This window comes from Vidua chalybeata, chromosome 8 (assembly GCF_026979565.1).
Source record: "Vidua chalybeata isolate OUT-0048 chromosome 8, bVidCha1 merged haplotype, whole genome shotgun sequence".
Lineage (NCBI taxonomy): Eukaryota > Metazoa > Chordata > Aves > Passeriformes > Viduidae > Vidua > Vidua chalybeata.
In genome coordinates, this window is record NC_071537.1 from 7,848,054 (window position 1) to 7,863,323 (window position 15,270).

A 15,270-nucleotide genomic window follows, 5' to 3' on the forward strand; every position below is an offset into this window, starting at 1 on the left:
GTTCAGGCAGAGGAGAAAGAAAACACTCGAAAAATCATCACCAGTGTGGAAGTCTTTCCAGCAGATAGGGTTTATTATGTACATAGTAATGTTCTGTGCAATCTGTTTTTCAAAATGTGATGAATAATGTTTAAAAAGACAGTATCTTTCTTCTTCTCATCCTTAATCTGAGTTAGCTTTAACACATGAAAGAGGGAGGAAACAAGTCCCCCCTTTGCCTTGCATTATCTTGCTCACCGCTATTGCTTGCTCCATTTTTATCAGCCGGCCCCCAAGGTCCCTGGCAATTATTTAGCCATCATTCCCCCATGCCCCTAAGGAAATTACCTGAGTATATAAAAACAAGTGATAGCACTACAGTTCTGCAAAATAACACACGTCTAGTTACTTGAGATATACCGAATGACAAATTTTTTCCATAAACACACACTTGTTCCTTACATTGTCTTGTGGTTTTTTTCATGCCTACCTTTGCCAATGTCATTGACCAGGCTCCTGACATAAAAGCCACCACCACATTCAACATCTGGAATGTTAAAAGTGACATGGTAAATTGCCAGTGCTATGTGAAATCTACTTTACATAGAAGCCATGCCCCCACATAAATGTAGAAATGCGCTAAGCAAACAACCCAGTGATAAAATATTTATAGGATGCAACATCAATTATTCATCCTGGAACATATGTGAGGGTGAAATTGCTAAGCTAGACAGGAGGGAAAGCAAATAAAATGGCAACTGTACTAACTCACCAGAATTTAAGTACCTGCTATGGTATGTTAAGAAATGCTTCACTCCTATTTCTTTTAAGCATTTCAGGTTGATTACATATTTCTAATGATGAAAGCAAGTTATTTCAAGTATAGCCTAAACTGACTGCCAGTGCTTTGCAGATGCTGCAGACAGGCAGCTCCATTAAAATTTTAAAATTCACCTTTAACTTCCCCTGCTCTCTCAGCCCTTCCCTTCCCTTCCCTTCCCCCTCTGCCAATGATCAGCTGCTTGTCACCCAACCATAAAGTAAGGGCTGAAGTCACACAGCACTGAGTTCTGTCACTCATACCTGCTCACCATAAAACATCTGGTCCATCACAGGACTGGGGATCAACTGGGCAGATAGATCAATGCAAGGGATCATCCTGACCTTACGGTAGCATTAAACATTTAAAGGAGTCTTTTTTTGTTTATTTTTTAATATGCTTCTTAATGTACTACCCAAGTTTCTTGATGAATGACAGAAGGAAGGATAAGTTCCTGCTGCCTCCGCAAGAAAAGGGTCTGACAATAACTTAAACTGGTCCTGGAAGAGATGCCAGCAGGTGTGGGAATCTGTGTGAAAGAATGGCAAAGTGAAGGAAGCAGACCTGAGAGAGGAATGAGCTGGAGGTTGCAAAATCATGGACAGATGCAAATAATCCCCTGACCAGTCTCTCAGAATTTTGCCTCACTGAAAGATTAGATATAATCAGCTTAACTTAAAACCAAAATACAGTGCTTTTAATACAAAGTGAAAGTCTCTGCACATGGGCTCACACCAAAATAAGTAGCTGAGTGAAATGAAACCCATTTCATTCTCTCAGTCCCATTCTGAGTGTAAATAAACATTAACAAGCTGGGAGCATTGCTCTATGTAATAATCTTTGACCTTTACCCAGTGTGAACAGTGGTGGCTGGAACTGCTGGAGAGAAAGGCTGTACACTCTCACTGGCCGAGCAGGCTTTGCTTCCACTGCTTCCCCTCTCTTCATCAGAGTTGAAAGCCTTTCTCCATCCTTCTTCAAAGCAGAATAGCTGATCAGACAGAGCATGAAAATGTGTGTCATACGGTTGTAATAGAACAGGCTTCCCATTCTCCAGATCCTGGTAATATTCTTTGTGCTACTAGGGTAGCACACATTTTATTGCTCTCCAAGTACTCACAAAAACCCACAAAAACTCAGAGAGTGCTGCTGAAATCTCTTGGACACAGAATCATCCCATTTACTAGTAGCTACATAAACCAGAAAACAAGAGATGGCCTTGTATTTCTCTCTTGCTGTACGGATTTAAAAGCATTTTATCACTCACTTTGCAGTTTATGAAATAAAAGGGTTTCTACAAGGGCTGCAACACTAGCAGCTGCCTCTAGCATCTCATGTCTCAGAAGTCAGCAGGGCATCCTCTGTTTCAGTTTTATGTTGAGCTGAGCACTGGGAGTCACTCAGGCAACTCCTGTAATTCTACACTGCACCTTTCCTTGTCCCAAAGCAGGGTCTTTCCTGAACAGCAGCTGCCACATTCCAGCATGGTTAGGGAACCACTACAGAACCACAGAAATTGATTTCACTGATTACATGGAACTTTATCCAAAGCTCTAACTTTGGTTATGACAGAAAGATGAAAAGAAAAACAGAGAAATCCAAAAGGATCTTGTTCACAATATTAGAGGGCAATTTGAAACAAGCCACATGAAGCAGAACACAAGGGGCATTACTGACCTTACAGGGCTCACATTGGAACCACAGTAAGTGTCACATGGCAAATGCAAAGGAAAGCAGGCTAGCTTAAACCACCATAAAAGCCATCTGTCACAAGCTAAGTCATGCACACTGCCAGCTACTATGGCTCACCTGACCAGATGAAATTTGCTAAGCTACAGAAGCTCAGTCATTAATTACTCATATTCTAAGTTTCAAAAAAAATAATTCAAAGTCATTTAAGGCACTTCCACAGAGATGTCAGTGAGATTGGAAGACAGAAGACAAGCCCTGCAAAGCTGTTTAAGACTTTTGCTACTTTAAATTTACCAAAAACACCCACAGACTCCAGGTCACCATTTGTGCTGGATCTTCAAATGGGCATGACCTGCACTTGCAAATGTTAAACTCCTGACTGCCTGGCCTCTATCCTCTTGTCAAAATGTGTCTTAATAATTCTGAGAGAGCTGACTTCTGCTGGCAAGTCCTGACAGCCAAACACAACTGTCAAGAGTGTCTGACTAGCATGGAACTTACAGTGGGGGAACTTGCATGATGTCCCCTGTGAACTTTTGCAGAACATTTTCAAGATCTCCTTTTGTAACCTGGTCTGTGGAAAGAAAACAGTCAGTATGTTAGTACTGATTATTCACATGGCACTAATGGCATCAATCAAATCTGCAAGCAGACACAAGAGTTCCCTCTCTTCAGAATTTAGATGGGGTGAAAAACACCAAAGAAAAGAGATAAAAACCAGATTGTAGGCAGGAATGTGAATTATCACAAAAAGGAGTGGAACAAGCTGTCCAAGGTGATCAGGACAATCTGGATACATTTCAGAAGGGCAGAAATCCTCCTTAATGTTTTCTTTTGTACTTCCCCTCTCCTGAGGCTGCAAACTCATCTTTATTAGAAACTATAAAAGCTACAACATTTGGAATATTCTTATTTTTTAAAAAAGCACCAAAAAGAATAAAATGCTCATCTAACCCTGGGAACTTCTCTCTAAGAGAACCTAACTGCAGGGAAAATTACAACAGATTATTACAGAACAAAACCACTGGTGTAGAAAAAAGATTTTATCTGAAACAACACATCAAAATTTCCCTGTCAAACAACTAACCTGCAAATGTACTCTGGGGTATAGTTATATATTAAGTAAGGCAATTTTACTAACAAAATTCTGTAAAAGAAAGACAGCTGGTTTAGGCAATGTACTTTCTTTTAAGAGTACACATAGACATCTGTCCCACTTTTATTGGAAGACTATAACCTAAGTAGCTGATTGCACTGGTCTTCTGAAGCTCTGAAATTACATTCACCCCTAATTTTTTTAGAGAGTGCAAACATAAGATCTGTAATCACAATGCACTTCAGTGCATTTCTACTGTCTAGGGTTTGACTAGCCCTGTTTCTCATATTTAATTAGTGTCATCCCTGCTAAGCCAACAGCATTCTGGAACATAAACCAACCAAATTTATTTATCAAGCCTTTGTTGTATTTTGAAACGGATATTTATTTGCAAACCTTAAAAGCCAGATGTACTTGATGCTCTAAGTAAAAAAGATAAGATTTCTTTTGGCAGCAGCTCTGGGAGATGATCCTGTGGTTCCTCACTTCTATAAAGCACACTTTGCAGCCTCAAGAGCACATGCTGTCCCCAAGCAGCTGTCCCAAGATGTGTTATTAACAGCAAGGTTGCAAAGCACAAGGCACAAAACTCCAAGATGCTGAGAGACCAATTTACATCAGAATACAGGCTAGGAACAACAAAATCAATTGTACAGTAACTCTGGATCTTCTGAAGAGTTTCTTACACTGTTATTTCAATCTTGTTTCTATTTAGCAACATATCACAACAAAACTACATGGTGGAAAGTCAGCATGACCTGGCCCCATAACAGTGATCCTGTCAGCCTTCTTGTGAACCCTAGGCTGCTTCAGGTTAAAATTCACTATTTAAGCACAAGTGCCCCGTGGAGTTCTCCTTCCAATCTTCACCCCATGAACTGCATTTGTGGCCAGGGCATTTAATGAGACACCTGAGTTCAGCTCTGGCTCTGAGCTCATATTTCCCTTGACTAAGAGGTTACATGTGGCCTCTGAGGAAGTCATTCATGATATAGGCAAGCTCTGTCTCAGAGGAAAAAAAAGTCCCCACGTGAAGAATGATGCATTAAGCCATTAACAAACAAGAGTTGTGTCATGTGCTATCAAAGTAAATATTTACAGATGCATTTGCTAAGATCTGGTGTGCTTTTGAGCACTGGTGACTATTGACTGATTTTCCTGCTGCAAAGGAAGGAAAATAAAGTTACCAAACCAAAAGGCACCATTTGTGCCACAATCTCAAAAAGCCTTCACTGAAGGGTGATTCTGCCCTGTGCTTGTTAACAAACTCTCTCCAAAACAAAACACAAGAATTATCTGTGACAGCGCACCAGAAGTTTAGCAAATGACCTCAATTCAGTCTGACCCAGCACAAATTATTTGAAAACAGACAAGCAGAGTCCTGAAAGGACTACACTTTCCAAATGATTCAGGTAGCTCTATTAAACATATATTTCAGCATAATCATCAGAGACCTGAGAAAAGCCTCATTAATTTTGTTCTCCATGTCTGGATACAGCCTGTAGGCAGCTGGGAGGAAGTGGGTTTCAGAACGTACATTCCTGTACACAGCTACAAATATTAAAAAAGGGCTACTAGCATTAATGTGCTCCAAAAAGCATCAGAGGAATACGAAATGCTACTTCCTTCCAAAGTCAGCATCTGACAGCCTGGCAGCAGTATAAAACCATAACCTAATTTCCCATGGAAATGCAAACTCACTGTCTGGTAAAAAACAAAAAAGCTACAAGAAGTTCAGAAGGGGTTAAGAGCAAGGAGCTCTCTTCAGTACATCCTGACATTGTGACTAACTGTACAGTTTGCTTCCTAAGCTGCTGTCTAGGGACACTTTGAGGACTAAAATGTAACACTTCCTTACAGTTAATATAGCTGGCAACTTTCTGCAGGCACTTTCCTCTTATGTTCCAATGAAGTCACTCAAGAAGAGTCTTATACATCTTGCAAACTGGTTTAGTGCCCTTTCTTTGCACTAAGGCCCAATCCTGGATGAAGTTAGCACTGCAGGATTTATATTCCCTTGCTCTGCTTCTCCAAGGATCCCTGTAGGTGTCAAAAGAAAACTGAAATTCAACTCAAAACATCTGGTTTGCCTTTTCTTGGAGTATCTATTAGGATTACAAATTAGGGATGGTGGGCCAAAGAGAGTATCCTGCAGAAAACCAAACTGTTTTGGAGAAGACACTGGAAAAGATGAGGAATACAAAACATGTAGGTACCATGGAGAGCAAAAAAGGAGTATCCATGCTCTTTTCTTTCTGAAGAAATCACATCTGACTGATTTGCACCAACATGGAAAGAAACTGAGACCAATGTCACGAGCATTTCTTTCAGCTGTCACTTTAGGCAAAAGGAAACTGAACCCCAAACAGCCCTGCCCCAGCAATGCCAATGCTGCTCTTCATCAGACCACGTGATGAACTGCATTGTGCAACTGATCTCAGTTTAAAATGACAAGCAACTCAAAAAAAGGGGATATTTTTAAGCCAAATCAGTTCCCCAAGCACACAGCCTAACAGAAAGGTGGTGCACAGAAAGCACCCACCACAACAGAGGTGGTGCAGAGGTGGGAGCTGCTGTAACAGGAGCTGCCAGGGAGAGAAACACACACAAAAACAACACTCTAAATTCTGTCTGCAGTAAACAACACAAAATGAAAAAAGCAAAACTAGTGTTTCATAAAATGGATTTTTATACAGATAAATACCAAGAAAGTGAATCATCACTTCATTCAACCTCCATGAGGTATTGGCAACTCTAACACCATGAGGATGCTCAGGCCTCCAGAAGCTTAGAGACCTTGAGCTTAATCCTGAAGCATAAATAAATGATCCAACATCTCTGAATAACACTGCCTAGTAATTAACACTATCTAGAGTGTGGACCAGAAACTCATTCTTGCCTGCCTCATGAGAAAAGGACAACTGCAAAAGAAAGGAGATTGGAAGTGAGAAATGAAAGCCAGGCTTTCCATCATGTCATTAAAAAAGATTATTTACTTCATGTACCTATCACCAGGTATAAAGAATGTCAGATGTGTAGAGTTGCTAAGCAACTGGTTACTCGTTATTTTTTAATTTTTTTTCCTCAAGGTTGTGAAAGAACTAATAAGAAGTACATTTACTGTGTTACTCCATTGTTTCTAAGATGCCCAGCAAAGCCACAGTCAGGATGAGTTCTGAAGCCTTAAACCTTTGCACTGTGCTCTGAGAGTCAGAAAATTTCATTTATTAAAGATGTAAGCAAGACCAAGATCTGGAAGATAGCCATATGTAGAATGTAGCTTATGCCATCCTCATTAAATGTTAAGCAGTCTGTAGGTGAAGTGGTGTCCTAGAGGGAAGATCCGAGTACTTTATTCCTCCACTGGCCTTAAAGGGTTTTACTAAAAGAGGACTCCTGGGAATACACTCTGAGAGAGCAAAATGTTACTGGACACAGCACGTCATTTGTTAACCTGTCAAAGATTTAAAATGACACAGTCCTGCCCAATTCTATTTCCTCCCTCCTAATCTAATGCCTGGTTTGTTTTTTTCCAGCAGAAATGAACACTTGCGTTGGACATAATTGCATGAAGCTGGTTTAAATTATATGAGCACTGAAGTTGAAGATGAAATAATCTTAGTTTAATTTCACATTTAAACTTAATTCAGAGTCCCAAACATCTCTTCCGCTTTCCTATGACAGAAACCACTTATGCCTTCAAATTACATCAAGTGTATAGATATATTTATGCTTACCATAAGGTTTTTCTTCAGTTACTTTTCCTGTAGCATCTAATGTATCAGTAGCCTTGCCCAGCATTCCAATGGCAGTGTACTTCTGGGAAGGAATAAGAGAGATTAGTGAGTCAGGTCTTTAATGCTGTTTCTTAGGATTTTTTTCCTTTTTTCTTATTTTTTTAAGATAAAGACTGAAACTACCAATTACTTCAAATCAGAACAAGAAGAATACTGCCTAAGTGGTAAATCCAGCAACTCTGGGTAAGCAAAAGTCAAGATGAAAAAACATGGAATGAACCAAAAAGTAAATCCTGTATTACATGTGCCTGTGATTTCGGTTTTAGAAACCCAAGGAAGAAGCAACATGGAATCTAATTTTTACTACAAATACATCAATACCATAAAGAAAATAACAGGGTAGTAACATCAAAGTCTCTGTGGGGTGTCATATGTCACAGCTGATGCAAGGCACAGAAGAGTACCTTTCCTAGACAATTTTTTTGTTCCTTTGCACATTAAAAAAAAAAAAAAAAAAAAAAAAAGAAGACACAAAGACCTTCACTTGTGAAAGCAAAACACCCACTGCCAAGACAAAGCATTACCATGGTTCTGCCATGAAATGCAGGGATATGCAGTAGCCTGAAGCTTCAGTTTTGAACTCGTGGGATCTGGTAAGGACCTTGGGCTGGTCACAAGGTCACTCTTGTCCTTACATTTCACCTGATGCCCTCCTTTCCCACGTTTTCACCCTAAGAACTGCCATGCTCTGAGCATACAGCACAAGCTGCTGAAGCTGACAGAGGCTTCCCCTGCACCAGCTCTCCATGATTTGTCACAAGGCTGTCAACACACCAAGGCTCACTCTGTAACATGAGTCTGAGCCAAGTTTAGGGATACCATCAGGTATTACACCAATGGTTTGATCCATTGCCTATCCCATTCTAGTCCCCTCAACTTCCCTATGGTAAGTCCACAGGCCTTCAAATAAAGCCTGGGAGAGAAAAATCAAAGTGTTCCTCTATTTCCCAGTAAGGTTCCAGTGAAATTACTCCCAGCTGAACTAATACAAATCTGAGGATGTATCTTTTAGAAGCTGGCTGACCAAACTCTACTGGAACACATCCAAACAGGCTTAAGCACTAACATTTTACTGTGAGATGCAATGCATCCTGCTTCATGTACCTGCAAAGTACAAACAAGCTCAAGTAATAGCAGTGTAGGCATATAAATCACACCCACACCACTGGACTAGTAAGACATGCCTTGATTTTGTTCCATGTGACAACCTGCCACTTCAATGTATTTCTTCAAGCAACTGCTGCAAAATGGAAGCAGCAGAAATAGTCGGACAAAAGGCAGCGGAGTGCAGACTTGAACATTAAAATAACTGTATTCTTTGCTTACTTCATGTGCTGGGTTGGGCTGGGAATACAGAGAATTTTCTTCATAGTAGGTGGTATGAGGCTATGCTTTGGATTTATGCTGAAAACAGTGTTGATAACATCGATGTTTCCATCACACTTATTAAACTGCTTTTATCACAACCCATGAGTTTCACCTTTTTTCTGATTCTGTCCCCATCCCACTCCAAGGAGTGAGCAAACAGCTGAGTGGTGTTTTAGATTCAACCACAGCACCACATTAGGGCTACGTTTTCCCTAAATATTGCAGATGTCTGATAACTCTGCAAAATCAGGTATTTTAAAATAAAATTCTTCAAGTTAACACACTTCTGGAATGCATGAAAAAAGAAACGAAAGAAAGAACGGATGAATGCTGCTCCACAGCAAATATTTAAATAAACTTTAAGGTATATTATCTTTTACTACTATATTAGCTGTTAGGACCATATAATTGACTGCTTTCTGAGACATTTAATGATCTGGTTCTGAACATTTAATTGCATAGCCAGAAATACACTATTCAGCACCTAACCTAGAGGTGAATAAGAACACATGAGCAGATCATCATTGTCCTAAGCGTGATGAATGATCTTAGCAGTTCAGTAAAAATCTAAATCTGACAATTTGAAAATTCACACTCTGTCTTCTGATGTTTCCAAATCAAAATACTCATACTACCTCAGTTTAAATTACTTCTTTTCCTATAATTCTGGTTTTGGTTATCTTGCTTTAGGCTATCTGTTACAATAACATGTTGTATTTGATCTGCCAGCAATAGAGAGATAATGTCTCATCTGTTAATATGTAAACACGAATGGCATGAACAATCCAATCCAAATCTCAAATTTTCCCCTTTAATTTCTGCAAAAAGAGCAAAAGGGTTTACAGTTTGTAAAAAGAACGTCCTTAAATATTAGTCACAAATCCCCATTCCTTACAGGAGCCTTTGAAGAGTCACAAAATACTCAAGCCAGCAATGCAATAATCTGCAAAGGAGGCTGTAACAGAGTAGGAAATTAAGAATTACAGTTGGTTTATGATCAGTCTCTGGAGTGCCCTTGGCTACCTACAATTATATATCATAATTCTTACTTGCCACTGGATAAGGTTTACTTCTTCCCCTTTGGTAGGCTGCAGAACCTGGAGGTTGTAGAAGATAATACGAGAGTCCAGAATTATTTGTGTCAAAATTCAGCATTAACACTCTTTAGACTCTCACTCACGCTGCCCTCAGAAACACCCAATGGATTCTGAGTCATTTAATAAGTGTTCAGTGACCTTTTCTCACCTGTGTTGGCAATCATTTATTTCTTCCAGTTTTATGAGATACATCTAGGGGCGTTCTCCCTGTACTCTCAAACTACACATCACTGCAGGAACACAGACAGAAACTGCTCACAACACTCTGCCTTCAACCCACTCAACCCAAAACAAAAAAAGCAAGGTAGTAGGTGTTGCAGGCAGTGGCAAAGCCTGACAAGTGCAGACTGTGACAGAAAGCGCCCTTATATTGCAGCTCCTTAGAGAACATCCTGCCAGTCAACAGCCCCTACATCCTTGCCCTCTACTCAACTCAAGAGATCAGGACCCAAATCATTTAAAGATGAAAAGCAGCACCTCAGCTTCCCTATGGATTGCACAGCATGCAAGTGCAGCACATTAAAAGCTGAGATCCAGCATTCCCAGTCACGACTTGCAAGAGCTGCAGCATCATGCCTTAATTCCCACACAGAATGCTGGGCTGGTCCCAAAGAAGAGACTCACAACTGTACAACAGCACCCTGAGGACAAACAGACCTTTACAAAACTATCCTACATTGGGGAATGGCTGTGTGTCTCAGCCAGTCACAAAACCATTTTCTTGAAAAAAAGAAAACCATTATGGCAAGTGAAACAAAAGGCAGCAAAGTGACCAGAAGCCCTTGAGTATAAGCAGCTCCACCATTCCCAGCAGTGAGAAGAAAGCTTTAAGAAGATACTTTACAGTGACAATCCACTGCACTCTGTCAATGATAACACACAAACTCTGTCACACAGACTGGGGGATGTGCTGGATGCAACCCCAACAAGACCAGAGACAGAGTGAAATGCTTGGGTAGTCGTGTATGTGCACCATACCCACAACCAGAAAGAAATGTACCATAAAAAGACAGTACTGGATAAAAAAATAGGATTACAGGAATCTATAAGAAACAAATTACGAACCTCTAATAAATCTCACAGGTCTTGGGAAGAGGAATTCTGTTTTAGTGTCACAACCACAGGGCACAGTCAACATTCTCACAAATAACAAACCATATGTTTACCATAATATTTTTAGTAAGAGAGCAGCTATAATTTGGCTTTTTTATTTTCATATCCAGTTTCAGAAAAGTCCTTAGACTAGCACAGAAAGAGAAAGAATATCCATAAAAAGAGAGAGAATAAAGGCAAGACTTTATCAGCATGCATATTTAACTGGGAAAGGGGGAAGAGGAGGAGAAGGACGAAGAATCCCCGCCCATTTCAGGGGCTGCACAACCCCACCTGGGGGGGCTCCAGGAGGCTGAAACCCCTGGGCGGATTGCCAGGCTTGTCTGCCTCACTTATCAGTGCAAATGCCAGACAGCCATGCAAGAGAGCTTCTCGGTTTTAACTGTTGAGACATCAAGGTTTTATTTGGAAAGAAGCCAGAGACTTGAAATCTTAAATTATAACGTGTTTTAAAAGCTTCTTCATTCATGGAGAAGCAACACTTTAGAAGAGCTAGACAGAACCACAAGTAATTATGAAACAAGGTCACCAGTAGCTGTCAGGAAGATTTTAAGATGGCTCCCACTACAAGAATTTCCCAGGCAAGCAGGGAAACTTGGAAGAGGCAGTTCATGAGAGTTCATCCAAGGATGACCCATTTTCTAATCACAGCAGCAACTGAACACAGAAGTGTAAAAGGAAAATAAATAAATTAAGGCTACAATCCCCTGTGCAAGAGACTGAAAGCTGGGAAAGAGAAGTCATATTCAAGAGAAACAGAAATTCAATTTATGTAAACTGATGTCTGCGTGTGGTTAACAAGTTTGAACATAAACAAACATAAAACAAGTGCTCTAGAGAATCTGATGGAAATCAGGGGGAGCACACAGCAGACAAGCACTGATCAGAATTAGTGCTCCTGTGCCAAAACCATTTGCTCTGCACTTAGAGATTTGGAGACTTAGGCCACTGAGACAGTGAAGAGGCCTTAAACTCTCAGTTTTGTAATGATATTCAGTTTGTGTTCAATGATTTCTAAAGCACAAATAAACAATTCTGAATTTAATATTTACAGAACTTATTTTGCTGTTTGTATAACATTAGCAGCTACCAGTGGTTTCCAGTATGCTAATTATCCACCAAAATGGAGAAGTGCATGAGGTAGACAAATAAGCTGGAAAAACCCCAAGGGTTGCCATAGTTTCAATTATTTTCCAAAACAAAGCACACTCACTAAGCAGATTCCAATATATTAAAAGCACAGAGCCCTAATCTCTTAAAAGCAGGTTGCACAGAGGGCAAAATAAAGACTGCAGGATGAGGGAGGAGTTTCATGTTTTACAGTAGAGCAAATTCAAAATTATCAAACACCAAACATGACCTTTTGATATACATAAACATTTAGAACTTCTCTACCATTCATTTTTTTCACCTGAAAGAAAAAGCTGACTTTGTGCTAAGCCTGCACTAAATTGCATTTAGTGCTGGATGCTGTAATTGTACTGTCACTGCTGAAGAACTATCTGATCTTTACTTTGGGGACTAACAAGATTTTCTGATCTCTTATGTCAGCTTATTTTAAGGAGTTCAAACATTATGGGATGACTAGATTTTTCATGTGAAGGAAGGACTAGAAGCCCCTCTAACAGGAATCCAACAGAAGATACTTTGCCCGTAGCTCAGAGAAGCTTTAAGGTATTAGCTAAAAACTGTATCAAATTTAAATTTAGGAGTCAGAGGGTGTGCAGGAAAGGGGGCAGATGGGAGAACAGCGCCAACAGTCACAGGAACACTGCATCATCTGAGATAGCACCAGGCCACATCACCTACAAACACAGTGCAGGCTCAAACATCCAAGAGGGGATGCAGGTTAATGTGCAAAAGTGGCTGTTTGAAACCCACACTTTCTTTATGCAAACCTTTCTGGCAACTGCTCTCTGTGGAAACCTCCCTCACACATCAAAATGTCTCAGGTTGGCTCTTAAATGTCATCCTCAGCTTTAATATCTGTTCCGTCATTCTAGTACCCATATCACAGATAAAACAAAATAAAGACAGATGACCTCCAAATTCTACCTGGGAAACAGAGTTTCAAGGAAATACATAATTCTCTGTCCAGAAATAGAAGACAGTCCTTCCAGAAGGGTAAGACTTTATTGCTACATACAAAATCACAGATGAAGTTGAATGCATGAAAGTCTTTGGCTGAATTCAAAAGCATTTCTAAGGCCAAGATGCAGCAAATTCTAAAAGGCAGTGCAAAGAGCATCTCAAAATTACTGGAAATGAAAAGTAGGGAAAACAGTGTAGAATGGCTAATCTAAATTGGTTACCATTCTTTTTATTTTCTGTTATTTTTATGAAGAATGAGAAAAAAAGCCTTACCATGTTGCAGTCTTGATTTTATTAATGAATCCAAGCAAGAACTGCACATGCAGTCTTGATTTTATTAATGAATCCAAGCAAGAACTGCACATGAAAGGTCAAGATGGAAGAAAGCACCACTGACCTTGTGAATGGAAGAACAGAAAAATCACACCAGAATATGCTCTTAAAATATTCAGCATTTGGGGAGGAAAGAGCAGCACAATGGGTGCAGTCTCCTCAAGATTTTCAACAGTTTAAAAAAGAGTGTGAATATTAATAGAGCATGAAGCTGAGCTATTAATAGATTAGGCCTCTGGGGTGAGCATAAAAGAGACTTGAGCACTACACAGCATGTTCAGCCAGCTTACTAATAGTATTACTGCAGTACAGGATGTATCTATAATATCCAACAGCTTCTTCTTCTTCTACAACTTGTTTTAGAGATATTGGGCAGGGCACAAAAGACAAGATATTAAAATCAGCCTCTTCTCCTATGATTTGTTACCAAAAAATGCAAGTTAGAAATGTATCTTATATTTTGCAGTAATAAATAATTAAAGAGGTTGACAGTGTGTAAGGCCATTTCATTCCTCTAACATTTTAGCCCTTCCCAATTCTTGCATCCCCCACTGTGCAGGCTTAGCATTCTCTCAGTGCAACTTGTTTTGCAGACACCAGGTTTTGCTAACACCTTCTACACATTCTCAAAACACATCAAAACCAACTTCATTCATGCATTTTCCCAGCCTTCCTTTCTGTAAGCATTTTCCTTTTGACAAAATAGAAAGACAATCACATTGTCTTCAATGTGATTTCACAAACTGACACTGATCCCCAGTTAATATATGGAGGCATTTGGGGGACAAGAAATTCACTGTCAATAAGATAAAATAACACACAGGACAGAAACCAGTGCCAAGTTTGCATACACAACAATGGGTCTCTGAACCAATCTCCTCTGCTCTAGAGAGCTCATGGAGTTACAGTACAAAGTTCTGGTTCTGCAAAAACCTTCTCAGGTGCCAGAAGTGGTTAAAAAAGCCCCACCAAACTATTGTAGCAATTCCTAGATGTAGCTGTTAAAGGCTACAGACATTAAACAGGACAAGTTTTATTAACAGACATCTTTGCACTGAGTTGTGCAAACATATGAAGAAGTATTCCTTGAATGTTTGCACAATAGGATAACAAATACCACAGAACAGAAATGTCAAGACTTCTCTGTCCTATACCTGTATTTCAGGAATGTAATATAATTCCTTAAAATAGTAACTAAATGGGTGAAATTAAGCAACCAGTACATGTCAGGAAGAATTCACCTAGCCAGTCTACAAGGGCTGAAACACATCCATCTGTCCATGGGTTAACATCTCTCATAAAACAATCACTCCATCTGCAATCTGCCAGTCCTGCTCCTCAAGGAAAACCCGTAAAACATCATTCAAAACAAGCCTGGGAACTAAAATTCATAACTCCAATGGGTTCAAAAAAACCCATGGACTCTATTAGAGATATTGGATTTCAGGCACACTATGACGTTATCTCACATTAACACCTCCATGTGCCACAACATATCATCTACCAGGCTCTCTCCTTCCCCTAGGAGATCATCTTACCATCTCCTTCTTCCCTCTTCTACCTCCCTTGTAAGGAAACAATAATTTCTTTGGGTTTGAGCAAAGGCAAAGGAGTGACATATTGTGTAGCTACAATCCATTTTCTTTAAATGGGCAGGTCACATTCTGCACTTTACTTGTTACCTCTCCCATCTCACTTCAAAAAGAAATTCTGTCAGACCCTTGGTTATTCTGGATGGGATACCATGAACAAAGAGGTGTGAGAAGGTAAACCTGTGGCATAAACCATAGAGTGAAAAATGATAAGGTGCTGCAGATGAAAAATTTCTGAGGGAAAAGGCTAAAGAGCAAACAAACCACTTTTACTTGGATTCCTCAAAGACAA

The 15,270-nt window shown here is 39.8% G+C and overlaps 1 protein-coding gene across 2 annotated transcripts in view; it reads right to left on the reverse strand.

The window, feature by feature from the left end:
* TRUB1 (TruB pseudouridine synthase family member 1) overlaps window positions 1-15,270 on the reverse strand; it is a 34,628-nt gene that overhangs the window by 1,488 nt on the left and 17,870 nt on the right. The window contains exons 4-7 of one of the 2 annotated variants that reach the window (XM_053949030.1): window positions 7,325-7,403; window positions 2,993-3,065; window positions 1,651-1,790; window positions 470-526 (exon numbers count right to left, since the gene is read on the reverse strand). In XM_053949030.1, coding sequence (XP_053805005.1) covers window positions 470-526; window positions 1,651-1,790; window positions 2,993-3,065; window positions 7,325-7,403 — 349 coding nt within the window. Of the gene's footprint in view, window positions 1-469; window positions 527-1,650; window positions 1,791-2,992; window positions 3,066-7,324; window positions 7,407-15,270 lie in introns of both variants that reach the window. The other variant, XM_053949029.1, reaches the window with a different exon arrangement.